The 26023-nt window shown below is 47.3% G+C and overlaps 1 protein-coding gene and 1 long non-coding RNA gene across 2 annotated transcripts in view; one reads left to right on the top strand and one right to left on the bottom strand.

Moving 5' to 3' along the window:
• Nucleotides 1-13172, top strand: part of LOC116940904 (uncharacterized) — a 27048-nt gene extending 13876 nt beyond the window's left edge. Inside the window, exons 3-4 of the long non-coding RNA XR_004402617.2 lie at nt 1973-2050; nt 13083-13172. This is a non-coding gene — a long non-coding RNA (uncharacterized LOC116940904). The remainder of the gene's footprint in view (nt 1-1972; nt 2051-13082) is intronic.
• Nucleotides 11198-26023, bottom strand: part of LOC116940903 (uncharacterized) — a 44666-nt gene continuing 29840 nt past the window's right edge. Inside the window, exon 2 of the mRNA XM_032951260.2 lies at nt 11198-15032. Within this exon, the coding sequence (XP_032807151.1) occupies nt 13804-15032 (1229 nt within the window). The 3' untranslated portion in view covers nt 11198-13803. The remainder of the gene's footprint in view (nt 15033-26023) is intronic.

A 26023-nucleotide genomic window follows, 5' to 3' on the forward strand; every position in this document is an offset into this window, starting at 1 on the left:
ATGACTGATAATGGTGGCATGGGGAGTCCATCTGGCAACAGATTGTCAAAGGGCTCTAAATGATATAATTAAGAGTCGTGTCCCCGTAAGTCTCTCTCCGAGGGATATATTTGTTAAAATTAACAAAACAGTGTAGATGTGAACAGACTTGAATAGCAATCCATGAACCTTTAGACTTAAAAAGAGACCCAAAAACATACATAGACTCGAATACTTACAAATAGAATTTTAAAAATATAATATAATCCCAGTCTTATACACCTATATAATTATGTAGAAACTCATGTACTTATGTCGTGTCAACGATTCAAAGACAGTTTCTAGGAGGCACCATCTTCATTAACAACTTTCACGGTCTCGTCCACACACTCTCCACAGTAGCTCAGCCTCGCCTGTACACAACACTGGCCGCCCAACACTGACGGCACTGACTGAGATCGCCAACTGCTCTCATTCGTAGCGCAATATCTAGCGGAGACGGCAGTGACGACGGCGACGAGTCCACTCAGAACCGGCAGCCCTGAGCCCCCCGCTCAGGGCTGAGCCTCCCCGCTCAGGGCTGAGCCCCCCCGCTCAGGGCTGAGCCCCCCGCTCAGGGCTGAGCCCCCCGCGCGGCTCTGGCTCCGCCCTGGCCGCGCCTCCATTCTCGAACCCGCTAGCAGGTTCCAGGGGCCTCCAGATGGGGTCCTCCATGACCCTTACCCCAGTTCCCCCCTCTGCCTACACCCCGCGCACGCCCTCACCGGCGTGTGTGCTGTCTGTCACTCACAGTTGCCGCTGCTGTCCACCAGCCGGCGCTATTACACTACACGTATACAAAACTCCCAAAACTCTAAGAAACCCATATACTTACATGTAGAAGCCCATAAACGGGCATATAAAGCCATATAATTGCGCGTAGACACATAGACTTACAGACGTACACAGATGGCACAGATATCCTTTACAACTAGCCTGCTGAGACCAGAAGTCTCTTTATTCAGGAAAGTTGTGTTTTTTTAAATAAAGTACGTACCCGCAAAACAGCGAGTACAAATGTAAACGTGCACACGAACGCTGAACGAATACACGCGTGTGTGCTTGATGAATGAATCCATGAATTAATTAATGAATAATTGAATTAATTAATGAATTAATACAAATGGATGTTTGAATTAATTAATGAATTAATTGCTCAACTCATTGTATAATTCACGAGAATTCCTTAATGAAGCGGCAAACCTCCCGCGCTTCAACGAAGAGAGAGAAAATAAGGGCCGGGCATACATGTAGTGCACAGGTGCGCACAAAGTTCACCGCGCCCGCCTTCATTCATCATTTGCACCATGCGTACGGAGCCACTTACACGAGACGTTAAAATGTTAATGTGACGTCGCGTGGCGTGGCGGCATTAACGGAATGGCATTTCGGCTGGAAAAGGTCCCCGTGTCTGCTTCACCATTACCGGCACATCCATCTTTCTAGAATTATTCCAGCAGTGAGTAACGTGTGTTTGGGCGACACGTGTTACGCGAGCCACGAATAAACGCGTCAAATACTGACCGCCGCACTAATATCTGAATACCCTAGTTGTAGTAATAATGGCAGTAACAATAACAGTGCATTAACACTGCAACATTCAGTCCTCGTATTTGAAGTTGAGCATCTGGAGATGTCAATCTCATCTTTTTTTACGGGCCTGAGATAATGGTGGAAATCACGAGTTCCTATGACAGGAAGCACGCTATCCTTAGCAGAGCCTCTTAAAATATTTTGGAAAATATTCCACGACCGAGTGCAAACTCACAGGTGGGGTCCAATGACACTGATTTGTTGTGCATGATGGATTGATGTAGGTGGCGATTAATGATGGATGGATGATGGATAGATGGAGGCGATGATGGATTATTATTGATGATGCGTTATGATGATGATGATGATGGTGACGATGACAATAAACTGAGCTGCATTACAACCATTATTATTCTTACAGCGAATGCACGAGAGGTACGCGTGTTCAGGACGGAGGAGGGGAAGGTTACCGTGACAAGCACTGAAGTTACACCAAGAGGTCAGTGGCCAAAGAAAGGGCGAAAAGTCAGATGGTGAGGATACAACTGTGAGACCTCACCCTGGAGCACAAGTCATTGGAATAGCAACTGTGCGTGCAGAGGGGAGGGAAATTATACACGTGTGTATGTAGAACTTATTTCACACCGTACGTAGCGAACCGTGCTATTCGGAGGTGCGAGGGGGGGGGAGAAACTAAACAAAATCAGTTCATTCCTGGCATCAGGGCCCCATGCAAAACCCACGGTGCCACCGAGCCAAGTGTCAACCGTGCACAATACCGTGCACAATACCGCGTGCACAATACCGTGCACAATACCGTGCACAATACCGTGCACAATACCGTGCACAATACCGTGCACAATGCAATTGTACGTGGAACGACGAAGGAAGGGCGCTAGTGACCCGTTCACCTTGACACTGACCTATCTATATACTACCTATTTACTGTAGGTCAACAGTGCTTCAGCTTACACATGCAGGTATGGGGGGGGGGGGGGGCTGTATACATGTGTCATGCCTTCAGCCCGTATTAGCACCCGGGCATCGGCCTTGAGCTGTAACGGCGGCGTGAAACAGCATTGACACGGTCTTGCCGAGCCATTGCGCTCAAGGGTGCCCCACTGGGGCTCATCGGGCCGAGAGGAGACAATCCCCTTAACCCCGGGCAGATGATGCAACTGCAACACCGCTCAAGGGCCGAGAGGAGACAATCCCCTTAACCCCGGGCAGATGATGCACCTGCAACACCGCTCAAGGACGCCGCGCGCATCGTTGAGAAAGCACTGGAATGAAAATAAATCCAAGTTGCGGTGTTTCAAGCCTCGGCGGTTCCCGATAAAAAAAAAAACACACACACACACAACGATGCCCACAAAGGCGTACAAACCGTTGCTGTATTTTGTTCATATATTTATGTTTGGAAGCCCTGGCTATGAGACTCATCTCGTTCTTTACCTTGGAGTGTCCAAGCCCAATGGTTACGGTGCTTGCTACTGCACAACTCGACAGTCAATCACCACTCTACACCCGCCAGCCACCTCGACTGCACGGCTCTCCTGCACAATAATTGCAGGCAACGGCAACACCACACACCGCTCTACAGCACCACTCTACAGCCAGATTGTCTCCATACACATACACAGTACTCAGACTCAATCTCTCCGGCAGAGCTTAGGAAGCCCTCACGGAACTAAAATGTTTCCTTTGATTACAAATTACCAATTCACATTGAGTACATTGTTCACAAATTAAGCATCCATTATTAATACACCTCTGTTTCTCATGTTTAACCTCTATAAATTGCTCCTTAATTGTGTCCTTGCTGGACCCCTTGTTTTGTTTTAGCAGACTGCTCAGGCAATGCAATAGAGTTTTGATTTGCACAGCTTTTAAATGTGAATGATTATTCAACCTTTGTTATGCCCCCAATGCATCTCGAGTAACACCAGCGTTGACGATGGCTCCGAAACACCTGCTTCTTTCGTATATTTTATTATATCTCTGTATATATATGTGTGTGTTTATATATGTGTGGGAACAGTCTGCATGTCTCCCTAGGTCAACTCAGTTTTAAACGAGTACCTGGTGTGATTTGTAAACATCACCACCGGGGAGACAAAGGCGGCCGGGCGTGGTGTTGGCCACCCACCCCCTCGTGTGCCGTGCCGGCCTTCATAGGTGCTCGCTAACAGCACTTGCCCCAACAGTTTATTTAGACTGTACAGCGGACCTTTGTCTTAGTTTGCCGATGATTAACTCACGAGAAAGCGACCAATCTAGTCAGATATCAGAAGCTAGCAAGCGTTCGTGAGCCTGGAGTGTGCTCGGATGGACGGACCTGCAGCGTGGTGAACTATGCTCAAATTTCCCCTACGGTGCCCAAGGCGTAAGGATCGAAGCCGTCATCAGCGGCCTAACAACACGGGCGGACCGCGTGAAAAGTACTCCACGTGTGTCTCCTCAGTAAAGCGGTCAGCGTGCAGACTGCACGGGGTAATATGCGGGTCGCAGAGCAACACAAGCACCACTCATCCCGGTCTCACTCCGCCGTTAGGTAAATCTCACGTTGTGCCCAAATCGAGCAGTGGCTGTTACACCTGCTCCACTCCCTCATCACCCTTCTCCCTCCCCTGCACACGAACAGCAGCAGGTCCATACACACGCCGACCCACCATGCCACCACCGCCATCCGAACCCCAAGACGCACAGGGCGAGAGATGCCCACATTGTGCTCACCATGCGCATGTGGGTGCTGGGTGAATTGCCGGTTACATCACTGGATCGCGAAGGATGGCAATTGGCTTGAGGGGGTCTTCATCCAGCAGTGGATTGATCATGGCTGATGATGGTAAAGTTGGGGGTTCCATCAGGGTAGTCCTCGCAACACGCCGCCACGGTACATCCGTTCATTTGCAAAATAGGTCATTACACGCTGCACCCAGGCACACACACACACATATATGTACATACTCTGGTCAAGTTAAAAGCCACTTCATAAACACGCTTATTGTAGCTACGTAAGAATAAATGTGCGTCCAAAATCGTTCAAATCTTTCCCTGTTGACAAATGTATCTCAATTCAAACACTGTAGTCATTACATCCAGCCCGCACCTGAGTATCGCTAAACAATAATCCCCGCGTGACAAACCGAACACCAGCCCAAGATAGTGAGGGAAAAATAATATTTGATCCCCTGCTGATTTTGTACGTTTGCCCACTGACAAAGAAATGATCAGTCTATAATTTTAATGGTAGGTTTATTTGAACAGTGAGAGACAGAATAACAACAACAAAATCCAGAAAAACGCATGTAAAAAATGTTATAAATTGATTTGCATTTTAATGAGGGAAATAAGTATTTGACCCCTCTGCAAAACATGACTTAGTATTTGGTGGCAAAACCCTTGTTGGTAATCACAGAGGTCAGACGTTTCTTGTAGTTGGCCACCAGGTTTACACACATCTCAGGGGGGATTTTGTCCCACACCTCTTTGCAGATCTTCTCCAAGTCATTAAGGTTTAGAGGCTGACGTTTGGCAACTCGAACCGTCAGCTCCTTCCACAGATTTTCTATGGGATTAAGGTCTGGAGACTGGCTAGGCCACTCCAGGACCTTAATGTGCTTCTTCTTGAGCCACTCCTTGTTGCTTTGGCCGTGTGTTTTGGGTCATTGTTATGCTGGAATACCCATCCACGTCCCATTTTCAATGCCCTGGCTGAGGGAAGGAGATTTGCGAATTATTGTTTTCTTGGTGACTATGGTCCCAGCTGCCTTGAGATCATTGACAATATCCTCCCGTGTAGTTCTGGGCTGATTCCTCGCCGTTTTCATGATCATTGCAACTCCACGAGGTGAGATCTTGCATGGAGCCTCAGGCCGAGGGAGATTGACAGTTCTTTTGTGTTTCTTCCATTCGCGCATAATCGCACCAACTGTTGTTACCTTCTCACCAAGCTGCTTGGCAATGGTCTTGTAGCCCATTCCAGCCTTGTGTAGGTCTACAATCTTGTCCCTGACATCCTTGGAGAGCTCTTTGGTCTTGGCCATGGTGGAGAGTTTGGAATCTGATTGATTGATTGATTGCTTCTGTGGACAGGTGTCTTTTTTACAGGTAACAAGCTGAGATTAGGAGCACTCCCTTTAAGAGTGTGTTCCTAATCTCACCTCGTTACCTGTATAAAAGACACCTGGGAGCCAGAAATCTTTCTGATTGAGAGGGGGTCAAATACTTATTTCCCTCATTAAAATGCAAATCAATTTATAACATTTTTGACATGCATTTTTCTGGATTTTGTTGTTGTTATTCTGTCTCTCACTGTTCAAATAAACCTATCATTAACATTATAGACTGATCATTTCTTTGTCAGTGGGCAAACGTACAAAATCAGCAGGGGATCAAATACTTTTTTCTCTCACTGTATCTTGGGCTGGTGTTCGGTTCGTCACGCGGGGATATTGTTTAGCGATAATCAGGTGCGGGCGGAATGTAATGACTACAGTGTCTGAATTGAGATACATTTGTCAATAGGGAAAGATTTGAACGATTTTGGACGTACATTTATTCTTACGTAGATATAATAATGAGCGTATTTATGAAGTGGCTTTTAACTTGACCAGAGTATGTCAATCAATTAGGGCCTAAATTGTGATGGAGATAATTCGTCCACTCTTCTTGGTTCGGGAAAAATGCACATTAAATAGGTGGTGTCGGCCGTATTCCGATGAAAGTTTTTTGTATGTATGTCGAACTCCTTTCACGCCGTAGATTCACGCTGTAGATTCACGCTGGGATAGTGATTGCGCCATTCAGTTTCGTGAATATCAATGGGTGAAGGCCTCCCCCACCACATCACGTCAAAAAAAGAAAATCCCAACACATTCGTCGACAACAATGTGGCCTTAAAAGGAATACTATATAATGGGCAACGTTTCACAGCACACCATGTCGGTTTTTGAAAGCTTTTCCCCATTACTTCACCACCCCGGTCAATGCGGGTTGCTGATGTCCCAGAACCGGTTCTGGTATCACTTGCCACCGCTTACAGTGACAGAGAATCTAACGCGGGTGGCAGGATGATCCATAGTGCATCGCGCTAATCGCCGTACCATAGCTCCATCGTATACAGGGCATATTTTCTAAAACTGATAAGTTGCCTGTATTTGTGAAAACAGCCCGTCTGTTTAACAGCTGCCCCAGGTGATTTGTTCAGCCGGATGGGAGTAGTGTGGGTATGTATAGTATATGGTGGGGACACAGGTGTGTGTGTGATCGGGGGTAAAAGATGGAGTGGCTTTCCGAGGTGATAGCTGGGTGATGAAGTATCATTACACGCCAAAAGTAATGTTCAAATGCACCTATGCATGACCAAAACTATGTCATGCAACCGTTCCGACAGACCTCACAACCAGACGCGATCCAGTACTGACTTAAAATACGTTGCACATAACTGTAAACAAAGCGTCACATCCATCTGCTTATTTTGCCTACCAGTAAAATACAAAACAGGCGACAGTGGATAGCGCCATTCAATTTGGATCCCGATCAATGTAATAATCGTTTCCCCCCCCCCCCCCATTATTTTGTATTGCCCATCTCGTTTGATCCCAATTATCCTGCAGAGTAACATTTGAATGTTATTATGAATAATAATTAGCAACATTGCGAGCAACACGTACGATTCGACGCGTTTGTCGCAAGAGTTAATAATCTGTTTAGCGCGGTACAATTATCGCTACTGCTTATTCGTTAAATAATGGAGAGAGTAGGGCTCCCTTTTCACGACTGCAGTACTTTCCTCCTTCACCAATATTCTGCAAACACAAATGGTATAGTCTTTACACACGCTGCACGTGCCTGATGATTGGGCAACATGCGATTATTTCATTTGTAGCTATAGTACCATTTTAACAGTATTGTCAGCATTGTTTGTCATATTCTTGGTTCTTTCGGTAAAGTCACGTAAAAGGGAAATAATAAAACATAATAAAATACAATTCTCACGACGTTTCGGCCACAACGTAAGCAGCCGTCCTCAGTGTCCTAATTAGGACACTGTTCTTCACCTGAAGACGGCTGCTTGCGTTGTGGCCGAAACGTCGTGAGAATTGTATTTTATAGCTTTATTTTTATTACTTTATTATTTCCCTTTTACGTGACTTTACCGAAAGAACCAAGAATATGAATCCCTGCAGTAATGAAAGCTTTAAATCGAAAAATCATTGTTTTGTCGTGCAATGCCTTTATTTGTATTCGAATGGAGGACCGCAGTAGGCTGCGAGGACTGTGATGTGGGGAGCCTTGGGATAGGAACAGAGATGTAGCGAAGTCTCAAATCCTCCAAACATTGAGCTGCACTTACCACCAGAAGCGTGTTTTCATGCTGCGCGCCGCAACTCTTCCGTGAGGCTTTCAAACCGCATTTTTACACCAAGCGGGAATCTCCTGACACCGCAAATTTGTGGTATCCACAGATTTTGAATTGCCCGATAAGTCGCCGCCTTAAATTGCCGTTTTCTCTGGATTAAAAATATAATCTGCTCCTTCAAGCAGGAGGAACCCAAAACGTGTGCTCTGCGTCAGTTAAGTTGTACAAAGTACGGTATCTTCTGTCTATATAATTAAATACCTTCATCTGTATGTCTCAAAAACCTCTATGGTCAGCTGAAATCTGGTACATAGGTAGCTTTTCGGACACAAACAACAGGAAAAATCAGAAAATCATAGCTTTTTTTATTTTAAGGCTCCAAAGTCTCGATTTGTATCTCCCATAAACATGTTTGTGTGTGTCATTCAGAAACCGTTAAAATAGACCATTGTGGTTTTTTTTAAACAGAAAATAACATTTAAACAAGAACTATTACTCTATCTTTTATTGTTTTTGAGATGTATCCGATTCACGTGGTTTTTAACGAAAAAAATACGCATTTTACTGTATGTTCAAATCTGAATAATTAGAAAACGGCGAAAGATAAGAGCTTCCCCTCAAAGAGAATTGAGTTCATTAATGTTTTGCTCTTTATAATAAAAACATAGAACGGAATCTTTAAATTCAGTGGTTTCCAATGGGTATATCTCTAAATAATACAAGTTGAATGAAGTCATCAACATTTCTTTTTTCCTGAAAAATACACATTTTTGGAGTAGTTATTATTGTATGATTGTAGATAAAAATTGTAAAAAAAAACCATATGAGGTTCATTAGACAAGCTTATGAACTAGTATGATATATGTGCGTGAGTGGCATGCCTTACGTCCAACGAGTGAGAGATCGAATCTATATCTACAGCCCAGGCTAATTTGCCTATGAAGTACTGTGCTGTGCATCAGCTGCATTGTTTAATGATTATACTGTGTTCGCGACCGTGGGCCGTGCCACGTCTCCTGTCCTGTCTGTAATTGGCGTTTGATTTAATGATCATTTTTTTTATGGAAATCAACCGCGAAATGTTAATTGCAATTTAACGATCAGAGCCTTCTGCAGACAGAGTAATGGAAGAAGCTGGATTTGGCAGCAGCCACTGTGTTTCACGTGTGGGTCGCGTTTCACAACAAAACACACACGTGGAGCAGCGTGCATGGCACGAGCCTTGCCTGCCGTGATGCAAGAATACAATTGTCCAAGTTCTCCCCTTGTGAAGGAATCAAGGAGTTGAAGTTTATGGAAATAGCAAATATGGTCGGAGAGAAAACTATGCCACTGGCCGATGATATATCTTATTCACAATGTGCCCTGCTACCCCGAACTCTGGTTTTCACTTCACGGTGGTGAGATCGTAGGTTCGATCCCGACCCCGATGTCTGTATATTTGGAGTTGCACGTTCTCGTGTGGACTTTTCTCTGGGTGCTGCGAGTTTTCCCTCCACGTTTATAAACATGCATTTAGAGTATTTGGCTGCGATACATTTCCACATAATACGCCACTGAAAAATAGTTATTTAGCTCAATGGGCCTTAACCGACAAAATAAAACAATTGGTTCCGTTTCCATTAACTTATTTTGCAGTTCAACGCAGTACAACATGCTTACACTGTGTGTGTAAAGGTGCATAATTGTTTAATAAAGTAATTCAGCAAATGTGCTTGCGTGTGCAGTGACATAGAATCGGTCACGTAGCAGCATAGCGCTGGCTGCTGGCTGGGAACGGGAACTGCAGCTTACAGAAACCCTGACTGACATCAGGTCACGTGATAGACCAGAGCGGGATGTAGGGGAAAGGTTACGGAAAGGGCACATCGAGAACCCGCTCGTAGGTTCCAGAAGGGGGCGTGGCCGGGGGTGGAGCCAGGCCACGCTGACCATATAAGACGGGCCCCGGGAGCAGACCTCGGGGCTGTCGTTTGGAGTGGGATCCCCGTCGTGCTGCTGCTGGAGTCTTCACCGTCGTCTTCGTCTTAACCCTCTCGGCATCGCCAGTCAGGCAGTCTACCAGCTGTCCTGACTGGGGACCGTAGTTACCAAGTGTTAACTGTTAAGGCCGTATAATAAATAGAGTGCCTCCTACTATTAGTGTCTCTGAGTCGGTCACTACGTGTGTATGCCCCGTGTAACGTATCGAACGTTTATTCGAATCTTCATTTTCATATTGTAGATGTAGACAGATAATTCCGCAGAAGTAGCGCTGTGTGTCGCGAATCGAATCGTGGTCTGTTCTGGGTGGTGACCAAAGTCGCACACTGACAGGGGATTTTTTTAAATTTATTTCCCATTTGTGAATCATCAATTATATTAATCCACATTTGCTGCCACGCTTTGTGCAGTGGATGCGGTGTATTGTTATGGCCCATTAACTTCGCGGAAGACCGAAGCCAAAGCATCTTTAGATTTAAAGCTTTCGTGACTGCAAGAGTACCAAAGCATCTTCTCCATTGTCGGGTTTCTCACGAGGAGGCGTTTGTTTGCAGCTTCTTGTGAACTCCAACTCGGCTTTCCAAGCATCAGCGGTAGTGTAGCGCTTCCTGCTCACGGCCAACACCAGTGACGATTATCTGAAACCGGTCCTGGCCCTCCCCTAGGACGACTCAGTCTCAAATGAGTACCTGGTGTGGTGTGCAAACATCGCCACTTGGGAGACAAAGGCGGCCGGCCGTGGTGTTGGCCACCCACCCCCTTGTGTGTCGTGCCGGCCTTCATAGGTGCTCGCTAATAACACTTGCCCCAAAAGTCTTTTAAGGCTAAATTGAGGATCTTGGGCTTTGTACATGTGTGTCCCATGTGACGAAAGAGCACCGATTCAAATACTACACTATAGAAGGACCTGTGTACGTTTGTCCCACGTGATGTAGTGAATACAGTGCTGCCAATGCTTAATATAAATTAGAGAACGGTTGGTGTATTTGTGTACGTGTGTCCCATGGGGCATAGGAGTGCTGATTATAATTAATTTCGAGAATGTGTGTATGTGTATGCGTTAGTGTCCCATGTGACGTGGAGAGCGCTGATTCAGTCAATGATAGCTCGTGCGCACGTGTCCCACGTGACACAACGTCGATTCAAATTAATCAGCACCCCTTCACGTCACGTGGGACGAGTTTGGCAATCGGGCACGTGGTACATTTAAGACTGCCTTGAATGAGAGTAAATTGTTGAAACTCAGAAATACGTACGTGATCAGGACAATAAAGTAACTATAAAACAGACACAAAGGTATTTTGTCATTTTATTCCATACCGTCCAAACTATAGGGTGCAACGGATCATTACAATAGCCCCGACGGAGAAAACACCAATTGATTACAGCTAAACCATATTTTAAAAAGTATATTTTTTATTTAATTATATGTCAACTACAGTACTGTCAGCCATGCTTTGAATTGGCCATTCAGTGTTAGCCTTGGCTAAGCTGATGTGGGGTCTATAATTAGGACATCCGTTTCTAAAGCAAAATTATACAGCGCACACCCAGTACACAGTAAGCTAATGCACTACTATATGGTTTGTCAACTCATGGCAATGATTTACAATCTACCACAGAGAGCTATAACCACTGGCTCAGCCGATAAGCACGATCAATAGCCTACTAAATAACTCCCGCCACAGAAAGAAAACAGCAAAAAAAACCTGCAGTGCTTGAGAACAAATTGACAACGCTGGTGCCGCTTTATATTTTAAGGGAACGACAGTCTCACAGAAAAAAAAATTACGAACGCTTTGTGCTATCCAGACATATCCATCCAGCCCCCCCCCCCTCCCCCGTCTACAGACCTGTCACGCATGCAGCTGATAACCACATCAGAGTTAAGACTGTCTTCAATGAGAGTAAATCCAGTGAATTGTTCAACATACAATGGGAAAAAAAGTGCACGGCTCACCAAGGAAGGTGAGATTATAAGAGGTGAGCAAGGCGCATCGTTAGATTTGGAATCTCACTTTTCTCTGTTAACCATTTGTATTTTTGTCCACTCACACAGATGTATTTTTTTTTACCAACAGCCTGCGTCCCAAAAGTGATCTGTGTCATTATTTAGGAATTTATAATCAGCATCATTGCCATGACATCAATATATAATGTACACCCCCGCCCTTACCAATTGACTGCTGGATGAAGGCCTCCCCATGTCATGTTGGTAATGGGAGTTGTTTGACCATATTTTGCCAAGGCGGTCAGTGCAGATTTGGGGAAAAAAAAGGAGTGCACCAGGCCCATTTCAATTACCACTTATCACTGATTTTAGCCATAGCTGGGAATCAAACTCAGGTGCTATGTTTATAGTGCAGTGCTGCAGCCACTTTGCCGTTACTCTGCCCACCATGCCATCACTAGTAAATATGTTTTAACTAAATCATGGATCCCCCTTCTGGCATGGAAGCAATACCTTGGTAAGGTCCCTTGCCGACAACCAGGGTCAAACCTCAAGCGACTGCTTGAAATGTACACAAAGGACCGATCACATAGTGCTGTAAACAGTATATTAAAGAGGTACAGCGTACACTTACACATTGGAAGCTTACAGTACATCTCACTACATTAGCCTGCGCGCACCAAGCCGCTAAATCTATTTTATGGTTCGTACGTAACAATGCGCCATCATAATAGCTTATTAGGCCGAACATTTTATGGATATACGATAAATAAAGTACAAGAACACACACCCTCTGCGACTTTTTCAGCATCGCCGTCATAAAACATTTTTTTTGTACCATCCCTCGTGCGCGTGCCGTTTCAGAAGAATACAAAATCAGGAGAGAAGAAAAAAAAATGTTTGCAAAGCGCTTTACACAAAGGGCACACATAAGGTGGCACGAAACAGACAGGTGGGCAGGGGTAAGTAGTACATCATCTCAGGTAACGAGTGGCACCCGGGCCTGCTGCGCTGTCTCGTTATTGCTGCCCCTGGGAGCCCAGCGATGGGGATTGCATCCCTCCGCTCCCCGTCAGGGATTGTTCCTAATTGTTGTTTGTTTCTCCACCCCACCCCCGCACCCGATTTCTACCACCTCGGCGATTACCCGAACGATGACAGTCTGTCACCATCATCTTGTTTGTTCAAATATTCATTTTCTCTCACCCCCTCGCTCTCGTCCCGTGGCAGGTTACGTCATTTCAGCGGGGTGGTCTCTCTTCGGGCGACTGCCAACAAGAAGGGCCGCAGTAAATTTTATTTGTCACGGAGAGGAGGCGAAGGGGGGGGGGATGGGGGAGGGGTATCAGAAGGGTTGGCTGAAGAAGCTCACCACGCGATTTCACTGCGACATCTCCCACGCAATCCATGGAGCTGGTGACACGGGTTACGCCTGTGCTGTGGTCCACTTGCAACGATTCGGAGTTCCGTGAACAATACCAAGCGATTCCCACTGAAGAAAACTGATCATATCTATTAGACAAGAAAATTGTATATGTTCGTTCTCACATACATTGTCACACTTGTGGGAATTTATTTACTATGATTTATTTAGATGTGTATACAAGCTACATGCTACATGCTAATTAGGCAAACGCAACTCTACAAACAAGATAGAAAGAAAGAGAAACAACACTAACAAGATGATTAAATGGAGACAAAAAAAAGTATTTTTGAAACGTGACCCTCAATCGTGGAAATGAATCAAACCGAAGTGGGGTTGTTAAATTAATGTGCCAACCAGTTGTTAATAATCTTCTTCTACTATTTGTAAAGCCGAACAAATGAGAGCCCATGAGACAGAGTAGTCAAGAGGATCGTTCGTTTTTCTTTGCAGGTCACCTCGCTTTGTCTGCAGGGAGGATTCTCCTTATAACAACTGGTGACCCACAATGCACACATTAGCTGTGATCTACCGGAAAGCACATGCCTTCACGCTCAGCTGCGGGCTCTTCACGCAGCCCTGGCCATCGATAGGCACGCCAGCCTTCCTGCCCCCAGTCTGAGGCATCACTGAACCGAGATGGCTGATCGCAGATCTCTTGTAGGGCTCCGCTTTAGACGTCCTGCGCGGACGGTGCAGGAGGGGGTGCGGAAGGAGGTGCAAGTCGCCGGACGGTCGGCCCGGCTGCAGGACCCTGGTCAGCGAACGCTTGCAGGGAGCCGCTCGGTGCGGACTCTGCTGCGGTAAACCACACGAGTCGTGGCCCGGATGCCGCCCGTACGCTCCGGCGGGAGCCGGTCGGACAAAAGTTCCCGCGGCGTCCGAATCTTTGAGGAGGCAATTGGCATCGCTGTGAGCTGGCAAACTTGTAAAACGGCGGCAGTAGCCGCTGCAGCCGCAGCAGCAGGAGGAGCAGCAGGGAGACTTTGTCGGGTTGACGTGGAGTTCCCCTGGAGGGCAGCTCCTGGGCTCCGTCCTCGCCGCACTCTGCGAGTTTTCGTCTCGATTGTCGGCGAACTCCGGCGGGCCGTCGTCGGCGAGGCCTCGCGCCGGGTCGCAGCAGCTCGGGTCCCAGGGGTCGCACGCGAAGTCCAAGCATGCCGGCAGGCTCGCGGCGGGGCCCATGGCGCGGTGAGCCTCGCACGCGTCCGGGAACTGCACGAAGGAGCGAAGCGCCCGCTCGGCCGCCCGACGCTTCGCTTCGCGCTTGCTCCCGCCGGCGCCGACGAAGGTGGTACCGTTGACCTCGACGGCGAGCGTGAAGCGCGGGGCATGGGGAGGACCCGTGTGCGATGCCAGCTGAAAGCTGAGTCCCGGCCTCAGCTCGTTGAGGTGCGACAGCGCCGACTTGGGTGGTGGGCAGAACGGAAGCGCGGACTGGAGCGCGTGACGCCTCCGTCTGCAGGTCCGCCGCAGCTTCCACCTCCTCCTCCTGCCGCTGGCCTTCCCAGCCACGCGGATCTTAGGCACCACTGTGGCAGCCGGTGCCTGCCTCGCGCCCCCCTTGTCCTTCGACGGAGAAGGAAGAGGAGGGGGAGGTGGAAGTGAAACGGTAGAACTTGAGGGCGAGGTGATGCTGGAACTTGGGTTGCTGACCGAATCGGCCGGCGCGACTTCTGCAGAAAGGGTGGACGGTGGAGGTGGGTGAGTCTCCTCGCCATCGGAGAGGGCGTAGTTTTCCTTGACGCTGCCCGAGCCTGGAGCGCACACAAACCAATACACGTGCGTACAAGTGTAATGACAAATAGAGCCTGCATGCGGTGTGAGGGGACTAGTGGCCACGGGAGGCAATGACAGCGGTGTCAGTTGAAAGTGAAGGGATTGGTGGCTACGGGAATGTTCGAGAAGGGAGCGTGGTTAGGTGACGAAAGAGGACGGTGGAGTCTGCCGGTAGAGGGAGCGTCCAGAGTCAGCGAGAAGGATCGAGAAGGGGGGCGTGGCCTCGTGTTGCTATAAAAGGGGGAGATGCGCAGGAGACTCGGAGCTCTTGCAGTGGGGGTCTCCGCCTGATGGCAAGTGAATGTGTCTTCAATAAAGTGCAATCTCAAGAGAAGTGTGTCAAGTCGTCATTACGAAAGGACAAAGGTGCCCCACGTAGCATTCACAGATTGTGGGGGGGGGGGGGGGCAATTATTGTAAGTGAGGACCTGTTAAGGCCGACATGGCGCACAAGGAGGCGGTGTTGTGAACACCACACTGAGATGCCTTTCCTTCCCAAGGGCTGAAGTTAACACGCCACGCCAGGTGCTTCACTTGAAGGACGATTCAATCCAAGGGATGCCCAGGGCTGTTGACGATATTCGTCACTGATGTTGGTCGCGACGGGAATCGAATTCGGATCGCCAATTTGTAACGCCGTGCGCTAACCACTACGCTACCGCTTCCCATAAAAAAATATATATACATGCACATCAACACACACACATGCGTGCACATATATGCGTACACACATGGATATACAACAACATCAACAAACGCCGTTCGCCACTAAGTAGCGGTGACGTCACAACGACCCCTGTGCCAGGCAATGTGCACCTCGCATGTACATAGAATCACAAAAAAGACAAAGACCCCCATATCGCCGGTAGGGGCAAGTGCTGTTAGCGAACACCTATGAAGGCCAGCACAGCACACGAGGGGGTTGGTGGCCAACACCACGCCCGGCCGCCTCTGTCTTCCCAGTGGCGATGTTTACTCATCACACCAGGTACAAATTTGAGGCTGAGTCGACCTAGGGGAGGCCCAGATAATCGTCACCGGTGTTGGCCGTGAGTGAGAATTGAACCTGGCTGGCCAGGTTTGTAGCACAGAGTGCTAACCGCTACACTACCACTCCCCATACATGGAATCACACAGACAAACACTTACATGCGCACGTAAATTCGCACGCATGCACTTGCACTCGAATGTAAAATCATCACAGGTCTGCAAGGGGAATAATCTGGCCATTAAGTTTCACAGCCTCATCTTGTCTAAATGACACGATTATACATCTTGTCAATTGACAAACATAATTAAATCAAAACAAACGTAACAAATACATTTATTCACATCACCAAGCAGGTGCCCATACGACCCCAATTACTGTGAAACGTAACGTTACATTTCTGGAAAATAAGTAAGGACGCACATATGTAGCCGGCAGATTGCATAAAGACTGGCGAAATACTTTTCTGAAAAGAAAGTGAAAATATTTCAATTGAGAATAGCACCGCGCACAATTCCCTATCCTCCACATGCATGCGTGGTCACTCAAGGCCCAATTGTGTTGAAGCGGTGGGATGTGGTGGTGGGGTGGGGAGCGGCATTTTAAATCCCCATGGCAGATCATTCGACAGGCTTCAATTTTTGAACCAGTCTTTTGTAACCATTCTTCAACCTGTATTTCCAAACGTCTGCTCTCTCCACCCCACTCCGCAGGGTGTCCTCTCCTTGCCCCCTCCCCCCACCCTGCCCTCCCCCCCTCCCGCTGTGGAGGTGAGAATTCAAACTAACTCGTGTCGTCTTCGTCATCACGGGGCACGGAGTGGATTATTCCGGTGAGTTTTATCTAAACAAAGAGCAACATTGCACTTAATTACGCCGCGCCGTGTGTGTGTGTCGCCCGCCTCCCCCACCGCGTGTATTATTGCAACGCAGAAACAAAATCACTCACAGTTATCGCAGATTGTCGAAAATTAATGTGGAGAGTAATGGACGTAAACCTTATTAACAAACACAGGACACTTCGCAACAATGCAAATGGCAAAGATAATGGACCGCATTCCTACTTGTCTGTGCGCAACAGTGCTCGGGTGTTTAGTCGAGACAAAGGCGATGTTAGTGTACATCTTTTTTTCCATGGTCTGGTGTCTATCGCGTGTTCATTTGACAACCTGTTGTATGGCGTGTTTGAATCACGTAATTCGCAAGATGGATATAAGCACACTCCTTGGGAGCACATGTGTGCTTATATATGAAGTAGTGTGCTGAGATGAGAAGTTGCCCTTTGCCCACCCCCCCAGCACCAAGGAGTGTAAAGTAAGCATGTGTTGCTTATATCAGAACTGTGCTTATATCAGGTGTGCCTACTTCCAGCCCCCGCTGTACCACATCGATGAGTTCTACAGACACTGCCGTCAGAGGGGTTATTGGTCGTTCTGCAGTAAAGTACATTAACATCTTGCCATAACATTTACTGTCTGGCATTTATGTATGTATATATAGACAAAGACTCCCCCCCCCCCCCGTGTAAACTGTCGCCACCTGGCCTGAGGGTGCCACCCAACAGCTGCAGGACTGCTTTGATAGGACCAACTGGGGGGTCTTCGAACATCAGGACCTGGAGGTGTTCACAGATAGTGTATTGTGCTACATTAAAAACTGCATGGACACTGTCACTGTGGACAAACGCATTCGGGTTTACTCCCACCAGAAGCCCTGGATGACCCGGGAGGTCCAGCAGCTGCTGAAGGAGAGGAACATCGCCTTCAAATCATCTCTACAGCACAGCTCGAGCTAACCTGAAAAGAGGCATCCGTGAGGCCAAAGCAGACTACAGGAGGAGGATTGAGGAACGCCTGGACAGTAACGACAGCAGGCAGGTGTGGCAGGGAGTTCAGCACCTCACCAACTACGGGGCCAACCTCGGAGCTGCTGATGGTGACACCGCTCTGGCAGAGAAGTTGAACCTCTTCTTTGCCCGCTTTGAGGTGACACCACCAGGGACAGCACCACCAAACCCCACTTTCCACAGCAGCTTGAACCTCACAGTAGAGGAGCATGAGGTGAGGCGTACGTTGCGGGCCGTCAACCCGAGGAAGGCTGCGGGACCTGATGGCGTCCCGGGACGTGTGCTGAGGGGCTGTGCTGACGAGCTGTCTGGAGCCTTCACAAGGATTTTCAACCTGTCTCTGGAACAGTCCACGGTACCACCCTGCCTAAAGTCCTCCACCATAGTCCCCCTGCCGAAAAAACCCCACATTTCCAGCCTCAACGACTATCGGCCAGTGGCACTGACGCCAGTGGTGATGAAGTGCTTTGAAAATCTAGTCCGGAGTCACATCATTGCAACATTGCTCCGAAGCCTTGACCCCCACCAGTTTGCCTACAGAGGCGAACCGATCCACGGAGGACGCCGTGGTCACAGCACTGCATGCTGCATTGTCACACCTGGAGCAGCAGGGGAGCTATGTGCGGATACTCTTCGTGGATTACAGTTCTGCGTTCAACACCATCCTCCCACACAAACTGGTGGTAAAACTGGGCGACCTGGGACTTCCACATTCCACCTGCATGTGGATACATAGCTTCCTCTCGGGCCGCAGACAAAGGGTCAGAGTGGGCCGTTATACATCCACAGCCCTGAGCCTCAGTACTGGCTCCCCCCAGGGCTGTGTACTGAGCCCCCTGCTCTACTCCCTCTACACACATGACTGTGCCTCCGTCCACCATAGTAACACCATTGTGAAGTTTTCTGATGACACCACAGTGGTGGGGCTCATCTCTGGGGGGGATGAGTCTGCCTACAGGGACGAGGTGGAGCGGCTGACAGCGTGGTGCAGGGGCAACAACCTGCTCCTTAACACCGCAAAGACCAAGGATCTCATAATAGACTGCAGGAGAAAGAAAACGGACACTCCACCACTAACCATCAACGGGGACTGTGTGGAGAGGGTGGCAGACTTCCGCTTCCTGGGAGTGCCACATTGGGGAGGGCCTGACCTGGAGCGCCAACACCTCCGAGCTACTGAAAAAGGCCCAGCAGAGACTTTACTTCCTGAGAATACTCAGGAAGAATAACATCACACAGAAACTGCTGGTGTCCTTCTACCAAGCTTCCATCGAGAGCATTCTTACATACTGCATCTGTGTATGGTACACCAGCTGCACAGTGGCTCAGAGGAAAGCGCTGCAGAGGGTCATCAACACGGCCCAAAAAAAATCGCCGGGTGCTCTCTCACCACATTGGAAGAACTACACAATTCCCGTTGCATCGAAAAAGCGAAGAACATTATAAAGGACTCTTCTCACCCTGGACACTCACTGTTTGAGCTGTTGCCATCAGGCAGACGATTCAGATCAGTCAAAACAAGGACAAACAGATTCCAACACAGCTGTTATCCTACAGCAATTACCACACTCAATACTGCTAATTCATTATTAAGTAATACTGTTTACAATTGACTGTAAAATAGGGATGTGCAATGATAAAATGTACTTGTATATGGGTATGTGGGTATACTTGGATTGTTTTTATATATAAAATTTATTGATTATCTTTTATTTTCTTTTTATATCTTGTTTTATATATTTAAATTTACGAATGATGTACTGACTGGTGAGCACTTTAAATTTCGTTGTACTGGTGACAATGACAATAAAGGATCTATCTATCTGTAGCCTGAACAGACTGTTGGGGCAAGTGCTGTTAGCGAGTACCTACACACGTGGAGGTGGGTGGCTAGCACCACGCCCGGCCGCCTTTGTCTTCCCATTGACGATGCTTACACACCGTACCAGGTACTCATTTGAGGCTGAGTCGACCTAGGGGAGGCCCAGGACCGGTTCAGATAATCGTCACTGGTGTTGGCCGTGAGCGGGTTCGTAGCACAGCGCGCTAACCGTTACACGACCGCTTCCCACACACATTTGTATATATATACAGTAACTTTAGTGGGAATGTTTAAACGACACAAGTATATAACAGCATTTAGCGATTCGCCCCACACACCGCCCCTCCCAGTAATTTGATTAATCGTCACAATTCCATGGTTGTGATCCAATTCAAGACTCAATTGCTCCTGTAATATTTATTTATCTCGTTTGCGCACGATTGTTCACCACGTGCGCTGAAATGCAACGGTTACCTTATATCGTTTGCAACAAGGCGTAAATAACACGTTCTCACACGCACCCAATTGTTAAGCTAGTGAATTGAAGCAGAATTACATGCCTCGTGGCCAGCTGATGTATTCATTACGCATGGGTGTGTGCGGAGCGTATATTTAGGTTTGTATGTACGCAGGTAGCTCAAGGCTGTTAACAAATCACCGTAGGCTTTCGCGACCAACATGGATGATATTGGTTGTGAAAGCCTACGTGTTAAACAAATCGCCCAGAATGATGCCCGATCTTGTCAGGCATTGGAAGCTAAGTAGAGTTGAGTCTGGATGGTGCCGAAGTGGGTGACCGCAATGCTTAACAGGTGTTTTAGGCTGCTGCGGTACTGTGTTGCCAGCCGTGGGCAGTGCAGAAAAAAAAAACATTGTTGTACTGAACTGGTCTATAACATATGTGCTTCCTGTCTTTACCAAGGTGCATGAAGCAGCGCGGTGAGGTATGGTCAAAAATAAAAACCCATGACCCTCACAGCGTCGGGAGACACTCATCCAGCAGTATTTTTTGGCAAAAGGGGGCTGTGTACGCACACGTGGGTAATAAGCAGGTACGTCTAGCACGTGCATACGTATGTGCGTGTAATGCCACAGAATGCCACAGTTTGCCACCCTGAGAATGTCAGTCAAGTCGGAGCTGCAGCCAAGTGCTCAATGTTAATGGCAAAATTTACTCACTCTTGGGGTTGTCACCCTGGCAAAAAGAAGGAAAGAAAGAGCCAAAGTGAATCGCAATGTCAGGTCTGTCGTGACGACCGACTCGGCGTTGCGAAGAACCCCTCCAAAATTGTCGCGGCCCCCCGCGCGGCACTGCATGGGTCCCCAATTGGCAGGTAGAGCCGGCGACAAGAGGCTGGCACTTTACGAGGCCGAGATCGACTTGCCTTTAGAGCTAAAGCTGAGCCGCACGTAATGGCAAATTGCCACCATTCACTTGGATGGAAAAATGCAATTAGGGCGAGGGATTCTTTTTTTTCTTACCCCCTTCTGCAAGTATGACCGGCTTTGAAATTTCATTTACAGCTTTGTAGATAGCCACGAGGGACCCCGCGAATTGCAGTAGTTACGTTTATGTACTACAAAGGAATCCATATAGTCCTTTCAGAGTTTTGAAAAAATTCTGAAAGGCAATTAAATCAAACTCCAAATTACGCATACAGGCACGTCTGAAGAAAATAAAATAAAAATCTTTTTGTGGCAGCAGTGCTTTGACCACAGCTCACATTTTCCATTTTTTTAACAGCAGCTTGAAAACAATTACCATCACAAGGGATTCTGTGTCTTAAATGAAAGCTTTCCAGCCGCCATTCGCAAGTTTTGATAATTACTCATCGATCTCCCCCCACCACCCGTCACCGTTTCCTTTTGTTAACCGCAATCATACGAAAAAATTGCACTAGAAAATAATGCCTCGCAAGGTCAGCCGGAGGTCAGCTACACTTGGAACTTATTGGGAGCCCAAGTGCACCTCACGACGTGAGTTTTTTTTTGAAGAGGAGATTTTTTTTCTCCCTCCATGAAGGTTATACTCTACTTAAAGCAAGTCGAAATAAAACGCAGCGAAAATCCGGCAATTCATCGGCAGCCATGCATGAGGGCGATCAACTGCACTCACGAGAGTGAATGAGTCTTACGGTCAAGACTAAATACATCGCGCAAAATATCCGACAATCTTAAAGTGTAGAATGTACAGTGAGAGAAAAAAGTATTTGATCCCCTGCTGATTTTGTACGTTTGCCCACTGACAAAGAAATGATCAGTCTATAATTTTAATGGTAGGTTGATTTGAACAGTGAGAGACAGAATAACAACAACAAAATCCAGAAAAAACGCATGTCAAAAATATTATAAATTGATTTGCATTTTAATGAGGGAAATAAGTATTTGATCCCCTCTCAATCAGAAAGATTTCTGGCTCCCAGGTGTCCTTTATACAGGTAACGAGCTGAGATTAAGAGCACACTCCTAAGGGGAGTGCTCCTAATCTCAGCTTGTTACCTGTATAAAAGACACCTGTCCACAGAAGCAATCAATCAATCAGATTCCAAACTCTCCACCATGGCCAAGACCAAAGAGCTCTCCAAGGATGTCAGGGACAAGATTGTAGACCTACACAAGGCTGGAATGGGCTACAAGAACATTGTCAAGCAGCTTGGTGAGAAGGTGACAACAGTTGGTGCGATTATTCGCAAATGGAAGAAACACAAAAGAACTGTCAATCTCCCTCGGCCTGGGGCTCCATGCAAGATCTCACCTCGTGGAGTTGCAATGATCATGAGAACGGTGAGGAATCAGCCCAGAACTACACGGGAGGATCTTGTCAATGATATCAAGGCAGCTGGGACCATAGTCACCAAGAAAACAATTGGTAACACACTACGCCGTGAAGGACTGAAATCCTGCAGCGCCTGCAAGGTCCCCCTGCTCAAGAAAGCACATATACATGCCCGTCTGAAGTTTGCCAATGAACATCTGAATGATTCAGAGGACAACTGGGTGAAAGTGTTGTGGTCAGATGAGACCAAAATGGAGCTCTTTGGCATCAACTCAATTCGCCGTGCTTGGAGCAGGAGGAATGCTGCCTATGACCCCAAGAACACCATCCCCACCGTCAAACATGGAGGTGCAAACATTATGCTTTGGGGGTGTTTTTCTGCTAAGGGGACAGGACAACTTAACCTCATCAAAGGGACGATGGACGGGGCCATGTACCGTCAAATCTTGGGTGAGAACCTCCTTCCCTCAGCCAGGGCATTGAAAATGGGTCGTGGATGGGTATTCCAGCATGACAATGACCCAAAACACACGGCCAAGGCAACAAAGGAACGGTTCAAGAAGAAGCACATTAAGGTCCTAGAGTGGCCTAGCCAGTCTCCAGACCTTAATCCCATAGAAAATCTGTGGAGGGAGCTGAAGGTTCGAGTTGCCAAACGTCAGCTTCGAAACCTTAATGACTTGGAGAAGATCTGCAAAGGGGAGTGGGACAAAATCCCTCCTGAGATGTGTGCAAACCTGGTGGCCAACTACAAGAAACGTCTGACCTCTGTGATTGCCAACAAGGGTTTTGCCACCAAGTACTAAGTCATGTTTTGCAGAGGGGTCAAATACTTATTTCCCTCATTAAAATGCAATTCAATTTATGACATTTTTTGACATGCGTTTTTCTGGATTTTGTTGTTATTCTGTCTCTCACTGTTCAAATAAACCTACCATTAAAATTATACACTGATCATTTCTTTGTCAGTGGGCAAACGTACAAAATCAGCAGGGGATCAAATACTTTTTTCCCTCACTGTATGTACTCGTCCTATCCGTTCATCAATCCGCCCACATCGCCACACCACTCCACCTTTAGTTATTTGCTGCACGTAGCCATTAGCAAGGCGCTTTCGCTCTCTGTGGGAAAAAAAATAATGAATGGGACTTCAAAGAATTGTAAATTGGCTGCAGGCATACATCAGGGCGCCTTAGTTTGGCTCTCTGAGCATTCGTGCACGCACGCTACATCTTGAGAATATTTAGCGTCGCGGGATGCGGACCCGTTTCGCGGAGAGTGATTTGCACCCGCCAGATGCATGCCCATCAATGTCACCGCCCGCGACAACAGATGTCAATTAGCCGCGTAACGCAAATAATTCATTGGTGCGACGGTCTCAAGCGGGCGATGGCACTTCACGTGCCGGGCTCAATCGCGGCCACCAGGCACCTCACGGAGCACGCCACTCGTGTCTACACTGCGCAGATCCCCCCTCCGCGACATTCACCTGATAAGAGCCCACCTCCTCCCATGCGAATGAAGCAAACGCTCTAATTCATCATGTGCTCCTGCACCCCTTCACCTGCAGTAAATGCGTGCGGTAATCAATTAATGACATCGTGCAAAACTTTTAAGCCAATAACGTGAGTATTAAATTTCGATTTAAAGCTTTCGTGACTGCAAGGATTCATCTTCTTTGGTTCTTTCGGTAAAGTCACGTAGAATGAGAATAAAATAAAATCAAATAAGACAATAAAATTCTCACGACGTTTCGGCCACAACACAAGTAGCCTTCATCAGGTGAAAGAACAGAACTGTCGTCCCACCAACAGAACTGTCGTCCCGACAGTTCTGTTGGCCGAAACGTCGTGAGAATTTTATTGTCTTATTTTATTTTATTATTTTATTCTCATTCTACGTGACTTTACCGAAAGAACCAAAGAAAACGTGAGTATTGTGTCCCAAGAAAGCGATTTGGCGAGTCTTGTAACTTGGTGTGGTGGCAGTGTGGACACGTGATCACTGGGGCCAATGCAATGGTTCATCCAATTGGCACTAAGAGACTGTTAATTAGGCTCCACAAATAATTACTGAATGGCAGAGCATGCATGGATAATTTAGGGGTTTGGCCAACTGTTGTACTCAATGCTGCTGATTGAACATAGCCATTCACTGCCACCTCTCCAGGCTTCTTTTGTTCAATGTTCTGTGTCTATATCCATGTTTCTGATTAACATGTCACAGCAGGGCATATACACAGTTTAAAAGCTTTCTTGTGCTTTTTTCATTATTAAGTTCATTTTTTTCTTGAAGGACACCAACCTGCTCTTGTCCACCCATTTATTTAATCAATTTCATCCTGACCTGTCTTCAACAGCTGCCCGCGGTATACATACAGTACTCTCATTTGTACAAATGGTGACGGCTTGGGAACACTTTCATCCAGCAGTGGATAAACCATGGCTGACAATGATGCCATGTGCACGAAAGTAATTGATTGCTTTATGATGTAAACATGTAAGGTTTAACAACGGAACCTTTTGATTAGTTGGAAACCGTGCGGTGTGTGTCTCTTGTTCTTGTTGTGTTCAGATTTGGTCCATGTAATTTTGTAGAAAAGTGTCTCTTATGAGCCGGGCAATTTTGACCTGATTAAATAAAGTTACCGTGACCTCGTACGGTGGGAGCTGGTGATGTGATGGCATCGTGATCACGTCAGGGACTCCTGATGGGGCACCTGATGGGGCTGACACTTTAATGATCACTCTTTCTCTCTCCTCCAGTCATACATTACGGTCATAACGTCACTTTACAGAAGCCGGTGAAAGCAGGAGGAAGAACACGGTTGAGGAGTGCCACTTTCCGCCCGTTGGACGTCTACCACATTTTACGTGTCCGTCGGTGAAAATTGCTTCTTGACCTCATTTCCCGGTGGTCGACACGCTATCCGTCATTCCGAGGGTCAAGCGTGCGGGGAGAGAAGGGGCGTGTGTCCCTAGCGAGCCACGCGCTAGTCAGCGGAGCGTTTCACAAGCGAAAAAAAAAACGTGGGAGCCAGCGTCCGGGCCAACAATGAGAACGAGTGGACGCAACTAATCTCTGCTCGTTTTCGTGCTGGCAATTGGAGCGAGCCGGGGGGGGGGGGGGGGGGGGGAAGAAAGCACAGGTCCGACGTGTTTTTTTCCCTCTCTCTTCCTAATATTATTCCTCCTGAACCAGCACGTTTGAACAAATCTGTCTCTTCTCTGAAAAAAGTAATCAGATATTGCCAGTGGAAGGTGTCTACCTTGATCTGAAGCCCATTTTTTTTGCAGGCCCCGTTAATTGATTGAACTACGTGGTTTCCTCTTACTCACGAAGCGCCACAGCTCTCATCGGTCTCGTCCCACAGCCGCTTTCGCGCATGCTGGAATGCAGGGTTACAATAAACTTAAAACTATTTTTTATTTTACCAGGTAAGGCCACAAATGATAGCTCAACGAAGTAGCTTATCACGTAGAAATGTATAGCAGCCAAATACTTTAAACGCATGTTTCTAAATGTGGAGGGAAAAAAA

Source organism: Petromyzon marinus, chromosome 10, assembly GCF_048934315.1.
Source record: "Petromyzon marinus isolate PM22_M1 ecotype Great Lakes invasive population chromosome 10, UKy_Petmar_22M1.pri1.0, whole genome shotgun sequence".
Lineage (NCBI taxonomy): Eukaryota > Metazoa > Chordata > Hyperoartia > Petromyzontiformes > Petromyzontidae > Petromyzon > Petromyzon marinus.